The following is a 12213-nucleotide window of genomic DNA, read 5'->3' as shown; positions in this document are numbered from 1 at the left end:
GTTGAAGACCCAAAGTTGTAATAGCTTCACCATGATGAGAGGGTGCTGAATATGGTGATCTGTGACCATAATGTCCACCACAATCAATGGAATTTCGCCTGAAACTTGTGTGATGATTACGTTCTAAATGTTTGGGTTAAGATGTTGATTGGGTGATTGAGTAGGTGTTTGGGGACCATAGTTTGATGCATCATGATGAGGGGAATCTACAATATGTTAGGCTTGGGTTGGGAGTCATCAGAGAGGAAGCTGCTGCAATTTTGGTTTGTGCAACTGGCACATTTTGTAAAGAAATTTTAGTCAATTCACCTGGAGTTAGGGCCAACTATTAGGCGGGTTGTGTAGATGGCAATAAGGACTTGAAGTTGGCACCATGGTCCGGTGGCCGGAATGTGGTGAAAATAGAGAGAGAGAGAGAGAGTTTTAATATTTTTATAATTTATTTGGACTAATTTGCGCTTTTGTAAAAGTTTGGGCTTACAATTGCAATTTATTCTTTATTTATTTTTATTTTTTTGTTTTGTTTAAACAGGAGGGTAAATTGGTTATTTATGTTAAGAATTGGTGTCAATGACGTCCAGTGCAAAGAAATGTAAAAAATGGGAAAGAAAATATCAAAAAATAAAAGATTGAGACGATTTTCACATATAGGGAGGGACGTGCCAATTATGCTTCAAACTTTTTTTTTCCCCCATTTTTTTCCCCTTAAATTCCTTTTGGAAATATGACTCCCGTCATCGACCGCCGATTTAGTAGCTACTGACGTCATGGGACGCAACCGCGACGGCTCCGAGGGCACTCTTCCTTGCACAGCGGATCAGTCTCCTCCTCCTCCGCCCAAATCTTCAAGGAAACGCCATCAGGGTCACCACTCCAAACACAGCAGAAAGAAACAAAAATTTATATTTCCAGAAACTGACACTAAATCCCTAAGCCAAAGCAAAACCGTAGCTAAGATTACTCCTCCAAATTCGCACAAATGCAACCGTCATTCCCACAAAGGCAGGAAACACAGAAACCGCAAAGAATTACGAAGTGAACACAGTCATCGCAAGTGGACTTATTCTGCTCATGATGACTCCAATTGCGTCGGTAATGCACGCACACAAATTCTCATTTTCTAGGCTGTTTTCCTTTATAGGTTTAAAGAATTGTCATTTTTTTATTATGGAAATTGTAACACTCGAGTTCATTGCAAATTTTTGTTTTGAATCCGCCCAATCTTAGAAGAGTTTCAATGATATTATTTTAAGTTGATGCGAATTTTAGTGTAGTGCTCATATTTGTTCGTTGTCCAAATATTAATGGCTCCTTGTATGTTATGATTTTTAAGGCAAGGTTATTCTTGTATCATATAACATACTTGGTGTTGAAAATGCGGCAAAGCATCCGCAACTGTATAGAAGAGTCTCACGGAAGTATTTGGATTGGGAGCACCGAAAGAAGCTTCTGTGCAAGGAAATCCGTGGGTACAAACCGAGCATCCTGTGTTTTCAGGCAAGTTTAAGCTCCTCTTAGTAACAAATGTTTTAAACCTCTTGCATCGTTTCTGGCTAAAAGATGAAGCTTATTCCTCACTAACTTGTAGTTGTACGCAATCACATTTACAGGAAGGTAAAGAAAGTTAATAGACGTCCGTGATCAAGTTGAATTAATATTATTCGTGTTCTGATGCTCTATTTCGTGTGAACTTTGTTAATATAAGTTTTATAGCACAATTCTTGTTAGTGCCACTTGAACCTTTGTTTGTAAATATCTTCATGGGTAAAACTACAACACGCAATTACTACGGTGTCAGATATTTTTACCAATTACTAATGTTTTGTTTATTTTTCTTGCATTGAGAGCTACACAAGCATGATCACTTTTTCTGTTTTCATTAGGGCAAAATGCCAAAATCTGTAAATTAATGCAATATATAACTTATATATAGTATATAATCATATAGGTACTCTCGAACTGGTTGTGCCTTATGGTTTTCAAACGTTCACTTTATTTCCTCTAACTTATCTCTTTCACTGTTATCTATGATATTAAAGCCACGATCAGAGCATTTATAATGACACTGGATTTGAAGCTCCACTTAGAGCTGTATACATTGGGACAGTTTTTATTCTCATTATCTTTTGTGGAAATAGGAGGTTGATAGATTTGATGATTTGAATGATCTTCTTGGAAAAGATGGCTTCAAAGGTGTGCACAAGGTATTCTTTAATTTAATTTTTGATAATCCGTCATATTATGAGACAGAATATTGACTGGAACAAGTTACTTTTACAAGGCTCGTGCAGGTGAAACATGTGATGGCTGTGCCATATTTTGGAAAAATGAGTTGTAAGATCTTTATCCACACTACCCTTAGTATTGTATTCCAATGTTGTTTCAAGTTGCTTGTTCGCATTCCTTTCTTTTCTTATTCTACTTAGTAACCATCCTCTGGGTAAATTGTGGAAAATTTTAAGACCAAATTCTTGTTTGGCTAAGCTTAATACATTCACAATAAGTTGTACTTTTTTTTAGTCCCAAAATTTATTGGAAACTAGGCTTAGTTTTTGTTGCTGTGTTTGTTTTTTGTATTACTTTTTTGAGCAAGTATTACATATATTTGGACAACTGTACTTATAACTAGTTGTATGCTTGATGATAAAGTACTTGTTTGGAACTTGCTGTTGCTGAAATTCTACATAAGCCCAGGATTAGCTTATTTTTTTATTGTTTCTAGTTTATGATGATGCTTATTGTCTAATTTTCTGGTTCTAGGAAAAATGTACATTGTTCTTGTTTTCTAATTATTTTTGGATATATCCCACAAAGCTTCTCCATTAGCAATATGTATCTTGTTTCTAGCTATATCTCCCATCTATGATTAGCATAATGAACTGCAGATTTACTCTTTTGCATGAAGAAACCATAGAGTTCCAGAGGTTTGGACTGCGCAACAATGTTGCTCAATTTTGTGTTTTAAAGGTATGCATACCTGTGAACTTATGTAATTTGCTTAATTATAGTACATATATGATCAATGATGCCTTTAACTTTGACATATATGTTGGTCCCTTTAGATTGCTGGGCACTAGATCTTTTAGTGTGCATGTTGTTTCAGGTATTAATTTGTAACGAACAAAATCTTGGAATTTGAAATTAGTACAAAAACAACGTTCTTTTTTCTTTCAAAAATTTGGGTTAAAATTTTTCTTAATTTCCTTTTTTACTTTGTAGTTACCCATGCATTCTATTGCAAGTTCTAAAATTTATTGGAAACAAATGATTTAAGGTCGATAAGTTTGATTTGTTAAATAACGAAACTAAAACGGAGGGTTAAAATGAATGCTAGCGTACATTAACGGAGTTAAATTCAGTAACGTGCTAAGCACCGACATAGACACAAGTGTTCGCATGATATGTGTCAAACACGTGGACGCGGGATTTTTTGAAAATGTTTTGACATGATACGTTGTCGATACGTTAATTAAAATATTATTTTTTAACTTATGTTAATTTCATAGTCAAAATTAATAATTTTTTATACTTATTGCATCATATATATAAATAATTAAATAATAGATATAAATAAAACTTGACATTAAATTCATACATGGACGGTAAAAGAATTAATTAATTTTTTTTTTCATGTTGCTTTGTTAAAGAATAAAATTGGAAAAAAAGTAAATTAAATATATACTAAAACAAATTGTACAATGCATTGGGTCCAATAATTTGATTTGAAAAGTACAACAGTTTACAAAAAAATTGTTCAGTGCACTGGGTCCAATAATTTTCTTTGAAAAGTACAATGGTTTACAAAAAAGTATTTCCTTTCTTCAATACACGTCTCTTCATCTCCGCTTTCCTATTTCTTCTTTCTTCACCACCAATCACCGGTGTCCCGCCGTCATCGTTTTCTTATTTCTTTCTTCTTAATTTCTTCTGCAACATTTTCTTCCAGCCCTCCGACACGCATCAGAGACTTATTGGTGTCCGATACATGTTTGACACTGATACGTCAACACTAGTAGCGTGTCCGTGCTTCCCATGTGCTCTCCAAAGATCAAGCTTAGTTGGACCATTTATTGAATTCATAATTTTATGAAATTTTTACAGTATTTTCCAAACTCATTCGAGTACAACATAGTAAAATTTTAGAATTTTCTAACATAATTTAGGCACTCAAACATGTGAAAAACTGTTCTCGTGTATACTGAACACAGCACATGAAAAAGGGCATAACTTATCCTACCGACCTTCAATTGGCTTGATTTCGAAGCCAACGGTCAGAGGACTCATAGGGCTTTTAAACCCCACTCGTTTTGTCCAAAAATTCAAAGAATTCTGTTGGGGATGACCGATAAATTTCGGGCAGTAAGCTGAAATTTTTCTTTACAAGTCTAATTTTCAATCTTAACTTCTTTAAGAACTTTAATTATAAGCATACTTAAACCATATAACACTTTAAATGTTCCCATCAAGAAAAAGAACTAGGAAATCTTAAAGAAAGATAAACTAACATCTTTTAGAAATTAAACATAAGTTGCATAACTAGTAAGAACTAGAAACTCTTCAAATGTGAGAAATTATACAAATGAAGTACCTCCCTCCCTTCAAATCCTTCGCAATCCACGTAAATACCACTTCCCCAACATCCTTTAATTTGGAAAATTTGTCAACATAGAAAATGTGAACTTTAAACTCAGTAGGACTAATATCATATGGTGCACCATTTTGGTCATAAACATACACACACATATATACAAAGTGATAGGAAAGAATTTAACATTTCACGTATATGAATACTTGCAAATTCATGATTCTAAAGAATCCCTTGTGGTCATAGAAACCGGTTATGGCCATACATAAACTTCTTTTTTCATATTTTCAACAAATTCTAGCACACATTGTAGAGGCATACATATACATAATGAACGAAAAGGGTAAATACTTAGCATCGCTTACCTTGATTTTCTTGAAATATAAAGGAACAAGATGTGTCTTCACAACTTAACATAAAAGATATTTTTGAGAGAAAATAAAAGCAAGTTCAGATTTGAGGAGAGGTGTAGGGAAAAGTGACTTTCCTCTTCTTGTAGCCTTTATTTTCAAGAAAAAACTAAACAGGAGAGTTATATCATCGTTAAGTTTGTTAAATTGAGCCTTTAATTAGGAATTTAAAGAGTTTTAAGCCCTTAAAAAATAATTCTTATAAAAAGTTATATAAAACATTTATATAATGAAAAATAGAGGAAAATGCATTGTTCATATGATATGTAACCTATTCCTATTAATGCCCACTAATAAAATAATTATTCCATCATATTAACTTGATATAATTGTTCTTATTGTGGAAAATGAGGAGTTTCTAATTTGAAATAATTTAAAAAAAATATTTTATATAATCATCTCCGTGGTGATTCAAATCTGGGTTGCCTATGTATAATACCATGCGGATGACCATTTTAACAATCCAGTTATTCGTTAAATATTTATAATCAAATTTACTTAAACTTAATGTCTTAAATCTTTGGGTATTTTAATAACTTATGGCTTGAGCTTTCATTACCTTAAACGGGCCGAGCCTCCATAGCTCTTTTTAAAATGGGCTACGTTAACCGACTTAAAAATATAAAATTCTGAACTTTACATAATTAATGTATGTTTCAAATATCATTGCTATAGAGCGTCCTATCCTAGTTGACCTCAGTCATTGATTCCAGAAGTAATTTCAGTACATTTTTCCACTTCTTCTCTCTCATGGCACAGGTAAATAAATGAATTAAATAAAGGGCGTCGGTATTGCTTTCATGGAGAATTAAATAAAAAACTAAAAATAATTTGCTGATTTTCGTAATCCTTTATATATCATTTTGAACTCTTATCTTTTTAAAGAGGTAGGCTATTTGCCACTATAATTTGACGACTCTTAATTGAGGTAATCAGACTTTGGTGTGGGCGTAAATTCGAAGTACGGCAAGGCGTTCCTTGGGTTCTGTTTGGTACTGAAGTGGAGTGCTTCAATAAATTGTAAAGACGCAGAAAAAAGTATCTCACGCACCTAAGTGTGCACTATCAAGCTCCAGGACGTTTTGACTCCTCTTCTCATCTGAATCACTGGTTCCTGTTTGGTTTGTTATGCACTCTGTTGTTGATATTATCTGCTAAAGTTGGATTACCTGCTCAGTATATATGAAATGTTGTTCTGAGAAAACTTTGGTCTTGAGTTAACTAAAATTGATCCTGAACTTCTTTATAATTTTCTGGAAATTACTGCACAATTTGTTCTAAGAACAAGTTGCTTCTATCTCATGATTTTCATGATTATATTATGGGCATGTGGAGTTTCTAAGTTGCAATTATAGGAGGTTCTTCACATCCTTAAGCTCCAAGGGACATTCCTCCATGTGTATAGCGCATTGATACCTATGTTGTAGATTCTGGTGTCTATTCTAGATTCTCTGTTGTCTTTGGATATTTGGATAGGATGTTTTGCTTTGATGGGTGTGTGGAAAATCAAGTAACACTTGTCAGTTGTCGGGATTTGATTTGCATTCTCGAATGCATTTTCTACATTGCCCTTGCAAAAAAAGGGACGTCAATGTCAGAATTATATTGCGTCTTTTAAATCTTCCTCCCCCTCCCTAGCTTCCACCCGCTGTTTTTGGTTCTATGCATCCATGGTCCCGCCATCTTTATATAGACAATGAGCAAAATAAAATTACTTGCAAACGTACAATGTTATATACGGTGCTATTGTTTAATGGCATTTTTTCTAAAACTTGCCATTGTAGTTACTACTGTTCTAACCTGAGAGAAATAGGCAATTGAATTCTTGTTCTGTAAACCATAAACAAGTTCATTTTTTTGATTGCTTGCCATGAAGGCTTATTTCTAGCATATACTATTGCTATTATTTTCTCAAAATATTTACTGTTTCATTTGGTATTTGGATGTTTTATGGTTGTTAAGTTGCTATTTCAACTTTGGAATATTAATCGATAATTTCTATCTTTTGGCCATATAACTCTTAATGGATGGTTTCTAACTCTATCACACAGATGAATGATAACTTTCTCGGTGCCAATGCTACTGCTCAGTCATCATGGTAAATATTAATGCATTCTGTGATAATTTCTAATGCATTAGTATTCACATATGAACTTTTCAATCAAGTTGGATTGTTATACTTTTGCCCCTGTCACCAATTTTTAGTCTGACCATGGTCTCCCTTCTTTAATACTTATTCGGTTAGGTCCACTCATAGTGTCCTGGTTGGTAATATACACGTTCTCTACAATCCCAAACGTGGAGACATTAAGCTGGGCCAGGTATATTTCATTTTGGTTTGTTAAATTTCTCTATAGTTTCTTTTTACCTTTGTAAATGACTAATGTAGGTTCATGCGTATTTCCCATTTATTATCACTCAATAATAGAACGAGCTTTTTAGATTTAATATTGTTCTTTTAAACTTATTTAAATTGCATTCCTTTCAAAAAACTTATTTAAATTGCATTACATTGTATTTGGATTTTCTTTGAATAACAATGTGAGAACTAGTTTAACTCGCAGTTGTCGACTGGTTTTTATCTGAGTTGGTCAAAATGAAATGTTTGGAGATTTCTTCCTTCTTTAGAAGGGCGATCAATTCTGATGAAAAGATAAACTACTGTCATTTGAATCTACTAATTTCATTAAGTAACTACATTTTGCGACCTAATTGCCGTAAAATATATAAAATAGATCAAAATGACAAAAAGTGACTTTGCACGTCTGTGACTTTCTTCATACATTTGAAACTTACTTCAAACATCTATTGGTTGCCCTGCTCGATACATGTCTAGCTGTCTCAATTGGATCGAGTTGGCAAATTCTACCTAAATACCAACCTGAGACCTTTTGGCATCAAAACATTTTTGTTTACATATCAATAAGTTTATGGCTATAAATTGCAATTGTTACTCCCTCCACGCTTTTCTAAGCGTCCTCGACTCCTTCCTGGGATGTCTGCAAAACCTGATCATGTTTAATAAACAATTACTGTCTTCCTAAAAATAGATTTAGTTTAAGAATATAATGTGATTAGAGAGTATTCTAGGCATCACTTTTGAGGATCACCCAATTAAGTAATATCAAATGCCCACTAGTTCAACCATAAATCTAAAATTTTGTGCCAATTGAAACAAAGTCATTATTAAACTATGACCGAGAGACGCATTATGTAATAGTTTCGGGAGTGTTTATTGAAATTCGTTGGCTTAAGACTGCAGTTTTTAATATTTAATATTGGTTGTTGTAGATGCGACTATTTCTTGAGAAGGCCTATAAGTTATCACAAGAATGGGGTAGCATTCCAGTTGTCATCACTGGGGACTTGAATAGTTTGCCACAGGTAATTACATAATGCACTTTTTATTTAAATTACACTGTATCTAATTAAATACACAATTTTTTTCCTCACTTATATTTATAGTTTCTTGTTTCTATATATCCAGAGTGCAATGTATCAGTTCATCACTTCATCTGAGGTTACTCCTAGCTCCTTACCATCTGATGAGATTTATAATGTTCCATAGGCAAATGATACTCCATTTGCTTATATTTTTTTCTTATTGCAGTTGCATGTCCAACTATATGATCGAAGACAAATATCTGGCCAGATATGTCCAGTTGAATACCCAAACTTTCATACTCGGAGTCATTGGACAAGGTTTGCATTTATATTCATCACTTGGTCTGGTGTCCTATATTGTAAAATTTTGATGTGAAGGCTGCCTATCCATATTTTGCTTGCTTAGTTCTTTAAGGTGAAGTATTGGACAAGCACACTTGACGCTGAAGATTTTCACTGCTGTCAAGAGTAGCAAAATGAAGTGAAATGTGGTTCATTATAGAATATCGTGGTTCTCTTCTCTTTTCATTTATGTGGGGAATGACAGAGTAGGGGTGGGAGGAAGGAGTACTTGCTTTTAATACCTTGCATGTATAATTTTGTTGGTGCAAATGATTCCTGCTGCATATTATATCTTCAGTAGCATTTAACTTAACGGTTTCATTGCAATGTGCCTTTCCATGTGTTTTGCAAGGCCGTCAATGTATAAGTGGACTGATGAAGAACTAATGCTTGCTACTGGATCAAGACTGAGTCACCTAAGCCATCATTTAAAGCTCTCCAGTGCTTATGCTGGCGTTCCTGTAAGATTTTAGGACCTTCCAGAACTCCCTTGTATGGCAAAGTTAAACGCCTTTAGTTCGTACAAAAAATGTTTTTGTGAGATATTCTTTCATAGTTTTCTTGTATGTGTTGGCAATTGAGTTAAAAAATATAAAGTTTGGCTTGATGCTGAAGAATATATTGCTTCTTTTGGCTCATATATGTTTATATTGCACTTTTTATGTCTGATTTTCCTAGGGAAGCTCAAAAACTAGGGATAAGGTTGGGGAACCTTTGGTAACGTCATTTCATTCCATGTTTACAGGAACAGTTGATTATATATGGTACTCCCCTTTCTATGTCAAAGCTTCTTTTTTTTTATTTTTTTATTTTTTCCCCTACAGTAAGGTGATTTGGGCTATTTGCATTTAAAAGATTTCTCATTAATTTTAGTGGTGATACAGGCATACCCCAGAGCTTGTTCCAATAAGGGTTCTTGAAACCCTACCAATGAATATATTAAGAGAAATAGGAGGGCTTCCTAGTAAGGTACCTTCGTTTATTTTACAATGGCAGTCGAGCTATACATTGCTCCAAATTGTAAATTTTATCGTTTCTTATGAATTTCCATAGATAAATAATATCCCAAGCTTTATCAACTACGCATTTCCCTGTCAAACTGTAAAATTTGTTCTGGCGGGCCCAGCGGCCACTGGAATATTTACAGTTCTGTTTCAATTCCTGTTTGGATTCCTGTTTGGAAAGAGTTCATTAGATAATATCTTGATTATACTTCTAAAGATACTGCTCATGAAATAAGCCCCAAGAACTAAGCTACTATTTACCAAGTAACAAGATGCGCCATTGCCACCTCTAATAATTCCCTCTTGTCCATTTCATATGGGGCGTCTTTATTGCATCCTAATATTCACTTACCGATTGAACAAATTTCCTGTCCATATAGCCACGTTCTTCATCCAACCCCGTTTCAGACCAAATTTATAAAACCAGAATGTGATTCTTCTCATATCCAACATATGTATTATGTGTACCTGTACTAAGTCCGAGCAACATAAATTTTGACGAGTTTTGATGCTCGAGATATAATGTCTAGTTCATCTTAGATAGCAAATATTATCTCGGTTTAATGTTAAAATGCCTCTATTTTGGTCATTTTTATGCATATATGTTGTATTAGCGCTAATGTTCCATATTTTATAAGAGGCAGCGTTTTATCATTTTGTTAGGAAAAAGGTCATTTTGTCCGTAGCAACTTAATGCTTATTTGATTTTAGTTTCAATATTTTCTTTGGAGAATGACACATATGGATGCTGTCAAACAATTCCAATTCTGCAAGGAGCTGCCACTCTTAACCTTTACAGCAAATAAACTCTTTCATTCGTGATTTTTGACATTTCATTAAATAAATTCGGTTTTTGTAATTATTGACTTCTCGATCTTGAAAGGACAGATTTCCATTTTAGATATTTTGTCGCTATGCACAAGGATTTATTTTTTTATTGCAGAAATGGGGCAGTGATCATCTTGCACTCGTATGTGAACTTGCTATTGCTAACGACGGTAACGAGGCTTGCCTTCAAACCCATCTATTTTTTAACAGATTTTGTTCCTAGAGGCACAAAATTCGACATTTCACACTACAAAATTATCATTTTCTGGTATTGCAAATTTTGATTTATGTGTATAAAGCAGGGGATGCTGCTCGGGAATCTCCCGCTCCTGAGTTATAATTGGTAAAAAGTACTGCAGAATCATCTCGATACCTTCTTGTAAGCTGCAAGGATATTGATTTATTTAATGTTACCTTTCTCTCTTCACCTACTCTTTATTTGATAGTTTATTACCTTTTCCTCTATATGTGAATTGAAATTCAGTGTATGGAGGATTACTTCTAGCTGGCATTCTCATCACCCCAAGTCACATTGTGGGTCCATTAATGTTATTTGGAACGGGTCGTGTCAACCATAAAACACCATGAATGGAAATATATTTCTTTTTTAATTATTTCTCTACTTCAAATATATCAGAATACTATTTAGATTATCCTACATTTGGTCATTGCAAAGCATGATTCTACTTTCAACAAGCCCTTTTTTTCCTTTTTTCTTTTCTTTTTTTGTTGTTGTGTGTGTTTAAGGGTTCAACGTGTTCCACAAAATTATGATTTTTGGGTTATTGCAGAGTTTGTTTTGTATACTTTTGAAATTTGAGATTAACTCAAAGGTATCTTGTAAAATAACAATTTCATAGTTCTAAATATTAATTAATTTAAGTGCCTTAAAAAAAAAATTAAATTCTTGAACTCTAACTTGAAATGAATACAAAACAAATTTATACTTAAGTTATCAACTTACTGAAAAATATAACAAAGATTTGTTTTTCTTCAAACTCTTATTGTTAGTTAAATTTCCATGTAAATGGTATCACAGTTAAGTAATATAAATAGAGAATATAGTACGGTTTCATTAGAACAAGAATCTAGTTTTGACTTGATCAAATAAAATAATGAGTATACTTTCATGTGACCCGATAATTTAGTTCCCTTGAAGAAAATTAATTTTAATCGAACACCAAGATTTTTATGGTTGGATTGTTTTAACTATTTTATTGCAAGGAAGTATCACAGAAAGCAAATTTAAAAAGTACAATTCTTTGAGTGAACTTGATTTCGAATTTATGGTTGGTTTTTTTACTTGGTTCTTAATTTTTTGAATCTAATAAAATATGCTTAGATTGAAAATCAATGATCTTGAATAATTAACAATCTTTCTCAAATTGTTTTTAGGTACTAGCCTAAATATCTCTATGAAGATTTTGAATATGCATACACGCATTATGTTATTTGCTAGCCTAAAATATAGAAATATGTCTCAACCTTGTATCAGACATCATGTTATTTGCTGACAATGTGCTTATACTTAAATTGAACTTCTTGTAAGCAATATAAGCTACAAATTTGTTCCAACGTTGATCGAGCATTCAAAGTATTGAATACTTCGCCACTATATCAATCAATCATAAACTGAAGCGAAAATGAGAAAGTATCGAAT

General features: G+C 33.3%; 1 protein-coding gene across 2 annotated transcripts; it reads left to right on the top strand.

Moving 5' to 3' along the window:
* Nucleotides 1-672: 672 nt before the first annotated feature.
* LOC111401877 (carbon catabolite repressor protein 4 homolog 5) lies at nt 673-11167 on the top strand. 2 transcript variants are annotated; one of them, XM_023029839.1, is made up of 16 exons: nt 673-1092; nt 1334-1497; nt 2139-2204; nt 2282-2334; nt 2886-2967; nt 7047-7093; nt 7241-7316; nt 8287-8379; nt 8483-8515; nt 8606-8697; nt 9074-9182; nt 9400-9485; nt 9606-9690; nt 10669-10723; nt 10856-10932; nt 11038-11167. In XM_023029839.1, exons 1-15 carry the CDS (start codon nt 768-770, stop codon nt 10891-10893), a joined length of 1404 nt encoding a protein of 467 aa, XP_022885607.1. In that variant the 5' UTR covers nt 673-767; the 3' UTR covers nt 10894-10932; nt 11038-11167. The 2 variants fall into 2 exon arrangements, with proteins under 2 accessions (XP_022885607.1, XP_022885605.1); XM_023029837.1 differs by having other exon boundaries at nt 10856-11167.
* Nucleotides 11168-12213: the final 1046 nt, after the last annotated feature.

Source organism: Olea europaea, chromosome 10, assembly GCF_002742605.1.
Source record: "Olea europaea var. sylvestris chromosome 10, O_europaea_v1, whole genome shotgun sequence".
NCBI classification, from domain to species: domain Eukaryota; kingdom Viridiplantae; phylum Streptophyta; class Magnoliopsida; order Lamiales; family Oleaceae; genus Olea; species Olea europaea.
This window is presented reverse-complemented; position numbering and strand designations above follow the sequence as displayed.

Excerpts from the sequence above, each read along its gene's own strand:
- LOC111401877 (XM_023029839.1), top strand. The coding sequence starts at position 768 with ATGGGACGCAACCGCGACGGCTCCGAGGGCACTCTTCCTTGCACAGCG. Across the intron at positions 2,205-2,281 it reads GCTTCAAAGGTGTGCACAAG|GCTCGTGCAGGTGAAACATG; the intron begins GTATTCTTTAAT and ends TACTTTTACAAG. Across the intron at positions 2,335-2,885 it reads ATATTTTGGAAAAATGAGTT|ATTTACTCTTTTGCATGAAG; the intron begins GTAAGATCTTTA and ends AATGAACTGCAG.